The 12,653-nt window shown below is 33.6% G+C and overlaps 1 protein-coding gene across 1 annotated transcript; it reads left to right on the top strand.

The window, feature by feature from the left end:
* The first annotated feature begins 3,820 nt into the window (after positions 1-3,820).
* On the top strand, positions 3,821-12,113 carry LOC130823818 (autophagy-related protein 13b). The gene is made up of 4 exons (XM_057688608.1): positions 3,821-4,172; positions 4,695-6,153; positions 6,258-6,433; positions 11,310-12,113. Exons 2-4 carry the CDS (start codon positions 4,807-4,809, stop codon positions 11,662-11,664), a joined length of 1,878 nt encoding a protein of 625 aa, XP_057544591.1. The 5' UTR covers positions 3,821-4,172; positions 4,695-4,806; the 3' UTR covers positions 11,665-12,113.
* The last annotated feature ends 540 nt before the right edge of the window (positions 12,114-12,653 follow it).

Below are 12,653 nucleotides of genomic sequence, written 5' to 3'. Positions count from 1 at the left end.
AAAAAGCCCTCATATAAGTAAAGTTTCGGTCATTTTTTCACTAACTATGTAGTTCAATAGTCATACACTTTGTTCGATCTATGTTAGAAGATACTTATACAAATACTAATTCTTAATTATAAGGATTAACTGAATTTGGGCCCTTTATAAGCTGAACCTTAGATAATTGCACCTTAAAACGACCCTTAGGAATAACCCTGTTTGGGAGGAAACGGACTTACACGACTTAATTGCATATATAGAGCATTATGAATCAAACTGTGAGAAAAAAGATACACATATTTTGTTTACTTGCCCATTCTCATGGGCTGTGTGGATGAGTATTCTTGATTGGTGTGGTGTAAAAGAAGCACTACAAAATTCATGTGTAGACTTCATAATGGGATGGAAGTAGGGATGCTAATTCAGTCCGAATCCGACTCTAGTCCGACTCGATCCGAGGAAAATAATTCGATTCGAGTCCGAGGAAAAGGTTATCCGACTCTAACTCCGACTTCACGATCCGAATCCGAGTTAGAGACGGACCGGAGTTGGACCTTATTAAAAATCCGACACTTCGACCCGACTCCGACCCTGAAGGAAATCCGACTTTAAATTTGACTTTTAACCCAATATTTGTTTCCTTTAAAACTCTGGACGTGACTAATTCAAGCTCTCTCTCATACTAATTGTAATTTTCGATTTTGAAAAACTACTTGGTATTTTTATTTAGATCAATCAATCAAAATACGACAAATCAGATCAAGACAAATAAAATATGCCAAATCAAAATGCGAGAAAATTTTGTTAAATTGTAGTATTAGGAATATTTTTCATGTTAAACTTGAATTCAAAGTACATATTTTTTTTTGTTAAATTGTATTGAAAAATATATTTTGTTAACTTCTTATGCTTTAAATCATTAGTACAATATCACAACGATAAAGTTTGATAATAATCTGACTCCGTATCCGACTCCGTTGGAGGTCCGAGAGTTCGATTCGGGGCAAACCTGGAGTATGCATAATCCGAGTTTAGTGGAGGTGGACTGAAAAAAAAAGTTCGACTAAAATCCGGAGTAAAGTCGAAGTATGTATAATTCGAGCCGAGTCCGACTCATTGCCATCCCTAGACGGAAGGGCCTTATAAAGAAAAAACAAAGAATTGCAAAGCTTTGGGAACTTGTCCTGATTTGTGTCATTACCTCGAACAAAATAAAGTGGCTTATAGTGTAAAGATTAGGGTATGATTGGTGGGTAATGAAACAGATGCTGTGATTCCATATTAATTATGATGTAATTGTGATTTTATACCCTGTTTTTAAGAATTGTGCAGTTAGGGAGTTCATTTGGGGGTATCAATGGTAGAAAATGGTGTTATGGTTTGGTGTATGGGTAAAGTTTTGTTCTTGGTGTTGTAATACATAGTCCACACCTTTGTTTGAATCTTGGGTGGCTTATGTCTTGTGTTTGCAAGTTTCAGTATTTTATTCTTAATAATATTCCTAATTTTTTTTAAAAAAAAAAAGATTATAAGAATGTGGTGAGAAGAGAGGAAAAAATGGGCAAAAGCACTGGAAAATTGTAGTTTACTAGAGATGTAAATGGAAAGTGAAGCCAAGAAATGGAAAATGGAAAAAGGAAGATATTGTACAATATTATTAAGACTAGATAAATTTGTTCCCCTCAAAAAAAAATTGTTTAGAAAAAGTAGTGTAAGGGTTTGTAAACTTTATATGGATAAGGATAAGAATTTTGACAAATTTATTTTTTTGTTTTTAAAAAATAGAAATCTGAAATAACAGTAAACAAACATATAATTAGGTATTAAAATATTTGAAAAAATAGTAAAGATGTACCTCTATTTAGGGATAGCACTGGGTCAGGCTCAGCTCGTATTATCCACCTTCCGACTTTACTCCGAATAAAACTCAAGTTATGCCTTTCAGTCCACCTCCACTCGAAGTCGGATTATGAATACTCCAACTTTGCTTCCGACTCGGACTCTCGGACCTCTGACGGAGTTCGGATTATTATCATGCTTTATTCTTATCGATATATACTAATGTTTTAAAATCATAAAAAAAAACTAGTAGAGTAATCTTTTAAATACAAATTAACAAAGAAAATACGTCCTTCAAATCTTAGAATTGCAATTAGAATTGTTAGAATCGTATAGAATCGCAACTAAAATCCTACAATTCTATTGATTCTACACAATTCTAAAAATACTCCACAAAAAATATTAAATTGGGTCTTAGCTTTTTCTTTCTTATAATTGAATTGAGAATCTTGACCATTATATGACTATTTTATGAACATCATGCGTGGGAGTTAGACTTTTAGCTTATTAATGAAAATTTTTGCTACCTTAGAGGGTTTTTTTATCTAGATTACTAGCTGAGTCTTGGTTTTATTTAGTGATACTGACTTATTAATAATTGAATTGGTTTTCATAATTGCTAATTTTTGAATTATTGATTGTGAAAATTTTCATTTGCTGTTATAAAATTTTTAGGGTTTTAAAATTGTTACAATATAACGTGGCTTTAATAAACCTATTACAAGATCACTGTACTAGGCATTGCTTAGTTTACTAAGGATCATTATCACTGTATCTACTTGTAGTGTTTGTTTTACTAATTGATTATATGATTAGTGTATATCTTTTTATGTTTGTCAATTCATAACAATAGAAAAAACAGAAACAAATAAATACTCTCTCCGTTCCCTTTTGTTTGTCCACTTTAAGTTTTTCCACTTTAGGAGAGAAACTTAAATTGGATTGTTGAAGTATATATTGAAGACAAAATAAATTCATATGGGATCTTGTAAGATTCGTCTTGATGCAAAAACTTTTAATATATAATTTTGCAATTTTTTATGATGCGTATTAAAAGATATCGAAGCTCAAATTTTGCTTTGAAATGTGTGCAACAACTAAAGTAGACAAACAAAAAAGAATACGGGGAGTAGTATATATGTATTTTTGAATAATAATAAAGTTTTTAAAATATTAAATGAATTTTAAATATTTTTTATAATAAAAATAGCTAAACAATATACATAAGCAATTACAACTTCTTATTTTTGCAAAATTCTTGAATCATTCGATTCTACGATCTAATTCTGAGAGTTGTTTTCTATTTAAGTTAAATTCACGCTTTTAACAACCTTGGTTGTAATTCATCCGATCTCTCTTATATTCAATTATAAAACCAAAAATATTATATTACGTTTAAAACTTTGAGCATTATATTATTAATTGATATTGAAATATAAGTTTTGTGAACTTGAGTTAATATGAAACACAAATCGAGTTTAGACTTTTTACTTGAATTTGATTTAATATATAACCCAGGTGTAAAGTTCACAAATTTGGTTCGAACAAACCTATTATCATTTTATTTTTAATATGAAGTTCGAATTTGTTCAAATTCAAAAATGGCTTGAATTCAAATTGGGAGTCGGGCGTCGGGTCGAGTCAAAGTCGGAGTAGGGTCGGAGTCGGATTGAAGTATCGGATTTTTTTATGAGGTCCGACTCCAGTTCGTCTCTAAATCGGACTCGAACTATATAATCGAATTCAGAATCAAATATTTCTTTTTCGGATTTGATTCGAATTAAACTCCTCAAATCGGATCGGGGCGATCCCAACTTCTATTAACTTTATAGAGATGAAGTGAAATTTGCTGTTTATAATTTACTTCATTCCTAATAATAAAATTTCTAAAATTGGACATATATTCTGATTTCAGCGGAGAAAAACTATGATTGGGCCAAATAAAGGCCCCACACCGGTACCTAAAAGGAGTATCCTCTCCGTAAACATTTAAATTTAAGTTTTGGAATGGTCTAACTCAAGAGAAAAAAGAAGCAGATAAGACCATCTTTGCGGAAGAAATTTTGTCTTGTGTTCAATTTCCTGCAGTCTGTACTCTGTAGTCAATAAATTCTGTTTTGGCTTTCATGTTTCCACTCCTCTCCACTAATTCCTTGTTTATTTGAAATTTTCAATTAAATTTTGGCCTTCAAAAACAAAATTAATCTTTCAATTTTATTTTGCTTCTCTTTCATACTTTTCCCTTTATTTTTGCTTTTTTTTCTCTACTTTTTTAGGGTTCTCGATACAACTTAACCAACTGCGACTCAGAATTGCCAGCTTTTTGAACTGGGTTTTTCTTCTTTTTAGTGGTAAGTTCACTTTTTTCTTTCCTTTCTTAGTGGGTATTTGTTGTAATTGTCATTTGGATACTGCAGATTATGATCAAGTAAGTTCAAAAGTAAAATTTCAATTTTGAATTTCCGGTATAATGTTCAGTTATTGTTTTTTTCTGTTGAATTTTATGATGATTAATTAATGGAAATCTGTTTTTGTATTAGCTATGTCACAGAATGATAATCATTTGGATTATTTGATGTTAAATTTCATGCCTTTTATTATGTTTTGATTTTGATATGTAAGTTATAGTGTTGTAAACCTCATTAGCTATTGTTTGTTTTGTTGGTGAATTTTTTTATAAATGGTCATTGAATCGATGCTAATTTGCATTGCCCTTATCATACAATGATGATTAATGGGATGATTGGGCATCAAAGATTTTGCCTTTTATCATGTTTTAATAATTTGATTAGATTGTTTGATTGTAGTTTGTTTCGTTGGCGATTTTATGATCAATGATAATTGAATCATCTGCTTTTGTATTGCTTGTACAGAATGACAATTGGATGATTGGGAATTGTTAGTTTTCCCATTTTACTGGTGTTTGGGTTGATTTATACTGATTTTGGAGTTTTGGGTCCGGGTGATAATTTGATAATTTTGAGAATGGCATCGTCTCGTGGTAATGTTCAATCTGATACTGCAAAAAAGGAGCAAATTATAACTGAGTTTTTCACTAAGACCCTTCAGATTATACTAGAATCTAGGTCACCCTATGTGTCATCACGAAATTATAGTGGAGAGCAGGCTCTATCATCTCCATCATCGTCATCTTCATCTCCTTCAAGCTTTAGGACTAGGGATAAGTGGTTCAATTTAGGTCTCAGGGAATGCCCTGCTGCTTTGGAAAATATAGATTTTTGGCGTCAAAGTAATCTCGAACCAATGGTAGTCGACGTTATATTGGTTCAACGCTCGATAGATTGGGATCCTTTGAGTTTTTCTCCACAAAGGGATTTTGTAAAAAACCCTACATTGAAAGAGCAGGTTTCGAATTTTATGAACTTGGAACTTGAAGAGTTTGGTGTTGAACCAAAGAATGAAAAGATTATAGAAAGATGGGTGGTACACTATGAGAGCCGTACGAGTAGAGATGGTGGCCAAGGGAGTAAAAAATCCAGTGGTAATTTGCACTCACTATATAAGAAGTCAATAGTGCTTTTGAGATCGTTGTATGTAACTATAAGACTTTTGCCTGCGTACAAACTCTTCAGAGATCTCATATCCTCTGGACAAATTCGGACATACTCACTTACACATCGTGTTTCATCTTTTGTTGAGCCCTTCACGAGGCGAGAAGAGGCTGATATGCAGAGATTTAATTTTTCTCCTATTGATACCGCCTGTGGTAGACTTTGTCTTTCAGTATCATATCGATCTGTACTTTCGGATGTCAGCTCAGAGCCATCAACTCCTATGTCTCCACAGGTTATACCAGATTATGTTGGGAGCCCATTAGCGAATCCACTTAAAAGGTTCCCCTCTCTTCCACGGTCTCATGGCTCACCATCATGCTCTCCATTTGCTAGACGTCATAGCTGGAGCTATGAAAACTATCGGGCCTCATCGCCGTCTAATTTTCCATCTCCATCGCCCACGTACTCGGACTCTCATTCTTCAGTATCTAAGTGTAGGTCTCATCTTCCCCCACCTTTGAGCTTGCCTCAGCATTTACCTGATGCCTTTCAAGCTTCTAGCAGAAATCTTGGGTATGATGAATATTGGCCTTCCCCTGTCTTTTCACCCTCCTCATCCCCTTCTCCACCAATGTACATTGCTGGAACTGATGCATCAAAGTATTTATCGAGATGTGAAAGTGCTCCTGTGCGCATTCCTACTAGTAAGGCTTTCAACAAGCAAACTTTGCCACCTTCTCCTCCCCCTAAGCTTACAAGAGCTGCCACTTTGAAATCGGATAGGTCTACATGTCGAAGTGGCTCATCAACTGAGAAGGTACTTTCTTTATAGCCATTAGTTGTCATTTACGCCTATGCATGTTGTTTTGTAGTGCTCAATGCAACTTTCTTTTTCAAATGTTGTAACTTTCTCTTATTTAGTTTTCTCTGGGGAGAGATGAAAGCGGAAGATATTCCGGGGCCAGATTATCAACAAACAGCTCACCAGGCATCTCTGTTTCTATGAGTTCTAGTAGGCCATCGTTTCATGATGATTTTGATGATGCTGAGTTCACTTGCCCATTTGTTGTGGATGATGATGACTTGATAGGTAACAGGTAATTGTAATCCTTTACACTCTATGCTTATTTTGACATGCTTGCGTCATATTTTCAATTTGATATGCTTTGGTGGGAACTAAGTCTGATTCATCCAACTCAAAGTAGAAAGTAGTGATTCAATATTAATATGAAACTATGTGTGATGTGAGTTGAAATTTGGAGGATAAAAATCTTGTTTTCTCTATCACTATGCATTTCCTACTTTATTAAATTAACTGCCATTAAGTTTTAAGTTGAAATTTCGCCTGTTCCATTTTGGATACCAGTATAAATTTTTCCTCTTACAGAAGATAAAGTGGGGCTTAATTTGTTTATGCTGCTCTCTGATACTTCAGAGGAGTATTAAGTAAAAACAAAAACTGCAATTAAGTTTCAAACTGGTGAGAAAAAAGAAGTAAAAGCATGTTTTACATTAAGTGTCTTTAAATCTGGGGGAAGCAAATAATACTTCATTAGCTCACTCTTCAGTAGGTCATTCATAGATTTGGTGTTGAATTGTATAAGTCAGTGAGCCATGCTCACAAGGCAGAAGCTCACAAGACAGAGGTTGAGATTAGATATTTTATACTGGGTATCTCTTTATAGTCATTAATAAGTGAATTTCTATAACGCATAACTTATAAGTAACAATCGAGAACATGCTAATGTACCATTTAGATTTGATATACCAATTATCTCCCAAATACCTAATGTGGTTGTATCTTTTGGAGATCAAATACTCGGGCCTAAGTTGAAAAATCATTAGTATTAGCGGCTACAGATTCGAGTTCCTTTAGCTGGATGATTTATTGAACCATCCATAACCTCCTTATTTTTTCGATGTAAAATTAGATCTCATTTAATATGTCTTCAAGACTTCCCCTTTGCAATTGGAAATTTTATAGCATGAACCTTAAAAAAGTCTTATTATTTGAACTTTGACGGTCCTAATTTTATCTGTTGATGTAATCATGACCAAGTATATCTAAGTTGTGAACATTGGACACTCGAGGAAGAGAAGAGGATGTGAAATCAATAAAAAACAAAGCCAACCAACAACACACACAAACAAGGCATGCAAGAACAAAACAAGAACACAAGAACTTTAATGGTACCTTAAAGTACCCTCCCCCAGAATCAAAGGTTTATGTTTCTTAATGTGAATTCAATAACTCCAATAAAAATTCTCTCACAAAACCTCACTATTAAAGCTCCCTAAAACTCCAATGGGATTTCTCTTTGACATGTTCATTTTGGACACTCGTATACTATTATTCCTCTTACATAAGAAAAGTGGATCTTTTAGAATTTTTTAGGTCATTCATAGATGTCATGTTGAATTAAAAAGGGGAATCTCGACACACAAAGCGTGGGTCCAAGGAAGGGTCTTACCATGAAGGCAAACCTTACCCAACATCTCTACACGAGACTACTTCTTAGACTTGAACTCGAACTCGAACTCAAACTTGTGACCTTTCAGTCACACAGCACCTGAACTAGGGTACTAAGGCTCTAACGATAGAGCTTGAGATGAGATACTCCCTTCGTCCCTATGTAATGTTCCCATTTTCCTTTTTTGGAAATTCTGTTTGGTGTGCCCCTAAAGAATATTTCTATTTACGTTGCATTTTTTGAACATAATTAGCCTTAGTCGTCCTAATTCTAATATTTTTAATGCTTAATGTCCCCACATGTTTTCCAATAACTTTATTTTGACATTTTTATAATACTTATGGTCCCCTCATGTTTCCCACTAACTATTTTACATTTTTTTAATGTTTACGATCTCCATATGTTTCCACTAACTTTATTTTATGTATTTCTTTTCATGTTTATGGTCCCCGTTTTTCTCTATTTATTTTATTATGCAATATATCTTAACCATCTAAAAGATTTAACATTCCTTAACTTCCTTGAACATTCTGAACTAAGTATGCTTTGTTAAGGTCCAATTTTATTATATAGAAGCTTTTGATGATTGTAAATATTAAGATTTTTAAGTGATTAGAATCTACAAAAAGTTGTTCTCTTTCAAGGGGAGTTGCAGGTGCATATTCCTAACTTATGCTTCTTCCTTTATGAGTGAAGCAAAGTGGGTCTATAGCAAGATTCCACTAAGATCAAAGTGGGTGAAGCTTTGATTGAGAGTTAGAAGGTAAGGGCTTCTTGGTGACTGAAATCAACGGAGTTTTTATCCAAGATCAGTTTCATCTGATCATATCCTTCCATTTTCATGCAATGTTCATTAAGGGTCCACTAAACTCTTGCATTCAATCACCTAGATTGGATTCTTGGATTCATTGGCCTAATCCTTAGTTCCAAACTTGGATCACTTTCATTTAGGGAACATCAAATAAGAATGAAGGGAGTATTTTATACATAATTTATCTCTAATAAGTGATGACTAATGAGACTTTTTTTAGTGTTGGGCTTTAATATGTGTTATGAATGTCTATTATACTTAACTAATAATTAACAGTAGAGAGAAGACCCAAGCCTAGGTTAGACAATCATCAATAATAGCAGCTGCAGGTCAGATTCTTTTTACTGGATACTTCTTTGAACTGTCAATATTCCGTAATCTCCTGATCCTTTTGATTGATGAAGAAGTTATAGCTAATTTTGTGTCCTAAAGATTTCCCTTTTGCAATTGGAATAATTAGTGTAGCATAATTCACTTTTTAATTTTGCAATTCGCCAAAAAATGGCACAAAATTAGCCCAAAAACAACTATAATTCACTTTTTTCAGTTCGCAGAGAGATTAGCAAATCATGTACCCTGGCTATATCATGAAAGTTAACAAAGTCATTGTGTTTGTTTTAAGGTCTTGAATTTATTTGTTGGTATGATTATGAATGGTTTTGAACTTTTTACATGTTAGATCTCTTTGGTGTTCTGCAATGCCCATGTGTTATCGTGTATCCAAATTTAATTTGAGATCTACTAGTCATGCTCACGATCAAGTAACAGAGTCTTGTTTAATGGGACCTAGTAAGGATGCTTTGTTCACGGTACCCTAAGATGATGGCATACTCTGTTCAACTGTAGATGGTTGGAGGCTTGGAGCGTATTATGACCTTATAATGTGGTTAAAGTATAAACTAAAAATCGACCTATTTGTCTTTTTTGTTAGCAAAAGCGAAAATGCATAAGGATTTCAGTGACTATAAGTAACAAATACTCGCTTTATCCTTAAATTTGCATTTCCATGTGTTCTCTTCTAATGAGTTAACGAAATGGGTAAAGTATGTGGGACTGAAGAGAGAAATTTGAGAGAAAATATATACTTTTCCTCTAAAAAGGAAACGGGTGCAATCGTGCAATTCCTTAGACTTTAATGGAAAATATCCTAGTGGGTGACATTTAGTGACTTAGAGGGTTTGTATGATGGCAAAGCCACAATCCCCGCAATCACGTATGGCTAAACATCTCCATCAATATGAACTTGTTGAACTTGTACCGTTGCTACTGCCCTTTTATCGCCAATATACTATACTCACTCAGAAGTCATATACTCTATTTGTGACTTTAGCGAGTAAGGTAGACTTTGAATGTGACTTCTGTAATTAAACTTTTTTCCCTATGAGTTATTTGACAGTTGAACTGAATCAAGATTTCATCTGGTCTCAAGATGAGCGTCTTTGTTGTTGCTGTCTTCCCTCAACTAATCTCTATTTAGTGGTGTTGTTATTCAAGTTTTCTGCAATGTTTAATGTAGAAAGCCCGTGTTTTCCTTGTAAGGAGATTTGATATGATGCATGGTCTAGTTTAAATCTTTATGCCTAATACCAATAGGTAATTTGGTCTGGTGTGAATCTCTTCGGTCTACTCTTGTTGTCACTAAACATTGTCTGTACTTCTACTCTAAACTGTCATGTTGATACTTGGTTAATTTGTTTCAATGTGCGATTTAAGTTCCCAAATTTCATAAATTTTTCATCAACAAGACTTTGATGGAAATGAGTTCTTGAAATAATGTGAAGAGAAGATAATCATGACTGGTTTGGTCTAAAGCATTTCAATATTGTGTTGTCTGATTACATTGAACGTAAATGGGTGCTAATAAGTTCTTGAAATGAGCTGATAAGAACATTGCCTTAGATCTATAGTTTATGTATAGACCTTGGGTTGGATTAAAGTATAGCAATTTTGTTGCGGCACTCTATTGCCGACAAATTGCTCTGATCATAGCCCTTGCATGTTGTGTGTGAAATGTTTGACGAGGTTTCCTGTCTTAGTTTGTCTTTCAAAGTCATTGTAGGATATGTATAGGGGTGAAAGTTATTCGAATAAAAACCGTAAACCAAATAAATCCAAACAGAATAAGAAATTTGATTTGGACTTGGTATAAACTGGTTTGGTTTCAGATTGGAAATTTCAAATCCGAAATATTTTGGTTTGGATTTTGTTGAAGCCTACTAAAAATCAAAAAACCGAAATTCTAAATCAAATTAAAATAGGAGCTCACTTTTTACATTGAATTAAGCTACTAGTTGAGTGAATCTTGTGCAAACCCACATGCAAAAAGATAACTTTAATTGACGATAAAAAAAACCCACATGATTTGAATTGCAGCCCAATTCGCTTTGATTTGGATTGAAAAGTAAAAAACCAAAGTAAATTTGTTTTGATTTGGTTTTATGAAAAAACCAAATAGCAAACTTCCACCCCTAGATATGTATTTCACTTCTGAACAATAAGTCCTTTTGAGACCACATTTTACTTAAAATCAGATGTCGTCCAAAAGCAAAAATGATACCATTTGATCGATCATAAAAATGGTATCGTTTTTATTTTCTTTTGGTCCCTTTTCTTTTTTTGCTACTTGACAAACTTATAGGTAAAGCCGTATTAGTTTGGACATGATCACTTATTTTTACGCACTCTCCGCAGGCCTGAATCCTTCTATAAGAAAGGGCAACCAAATGACCTACAAGAACATGGAGGATCCGGCCCTGTTAGAAAATCCCAAGACGCTGCGGTTGGTGCTGTGGTGCTGATGCTGAAAAAGGCTCCACCTCTTCGGCAGGATTCACAGGGCCGCAACAATGAACAATCTCTTCTAAAATCGGATGATCAGCAATCTCAGAAGGCGGCTGGCACTAGCCTATTATCGTCAAGCCTTACACCGTCGAAAACAACCGCTGATGCTTTGGAAGAGCTTCGGGGATATAAAGACTTGAGGGACTTTTTGCTTATTCAAGGGAACAAGTCGCGTATGAAAGGATCTTCGAGTGAAGAATCCTAGTACATAACAAGCGTCTCCTACTTATCAGTCTTCCGTTTCTGTACATAGTATCTTGCTTTAAAGTTCTGACCTTGTGTTTTTCGTCTACTAATCTGTTCCGAGCACCCTCTACAAGAAGGGTGATGAAAGTCGAGAGAGTTATGAAGAAAGTGAGAATCGGGCTCTGTGTTTTTGTTTTACAGAAGTTCAATTTCTGACTAATGACTTATATTACCATGTATAAAAGCCTAAATCTATATTTATGTTTGATGGTGTATACATGTGTGTTGGAGAAAGATGAAACACAAGGCAATATGGGCTATATGGCGGCAATCTTGACTAGTGAACATTGATATTTTGCATGTATATAAAAATCCATTATAAACATTTCCAAAGTTTGTACAAAATTTGAGAAGCAAGTTTCTTGTATCGTTGAAAAAGAAGTGAATGTTGTGTTGAGGTTTTTGGTACTTGTTTTTCATGGGAACAACGGCTTTAGCCATTAGGTGTAGGCACTTTTTAGAGGTGTCATTACCATATAGTAAAATAGTGGCGGATTCAAAATATAATGTCACCGGTAGCACCAATATATAATTAAATATTAAGAAAATTTTGTTTGTAGGGATTTAGAGCTATAAAAAGTATAAAATAACACAAAAAAAGAAAGGAAAATTTATCTAGAATAATTCAACTTATAACTGATTTTCCTACAATAATTTTAATTTTTTATTAAATTTGAATAATCCTAATCATAAGGGAAGCTAGCTAAGAATGCACCAAAGTAACACAAGAGTATTACTTATACAACAAGTCATTTTGCATAAAAAAAAATAAAAAAGAAATAGAAAACTAAATTAAATAATGAAAAATTTTAAATTTTTAAAAATTTAAAAGAGAAATTAAGTAAGTTTATTTTTTAATTTCAACTTTAAAATTTTAATATTTTTGATTTTTGATTCTATTTTTTTTTAAGCAATTAACTTTAGTAAGTAACCTAAAATTAAGATTAT

Source organism: Amaranthus tricolor, chromosome 9, assembly GCF_026212465.1.
Source record: "Amaranthus tricolor cultivar Red isolate AtriRed21 chromosome 9, ASM2621246v1, whole genome shotgun sequence".
In the NCBI taxonomy this organism is placed as follows: domain Eukaryota; kingdom Viridiplantae; phylum Streptophyta; class Magnoliopsida; order Caryophyllales; family Amaranthaceae; genus Amaranthus; species Amaranthus tricolor.
The sequence above is the reverse complement of the archived record's forward strand: the minus strand, read 5'-3'. Positions and strand labels throughout refer to the sequence as shown.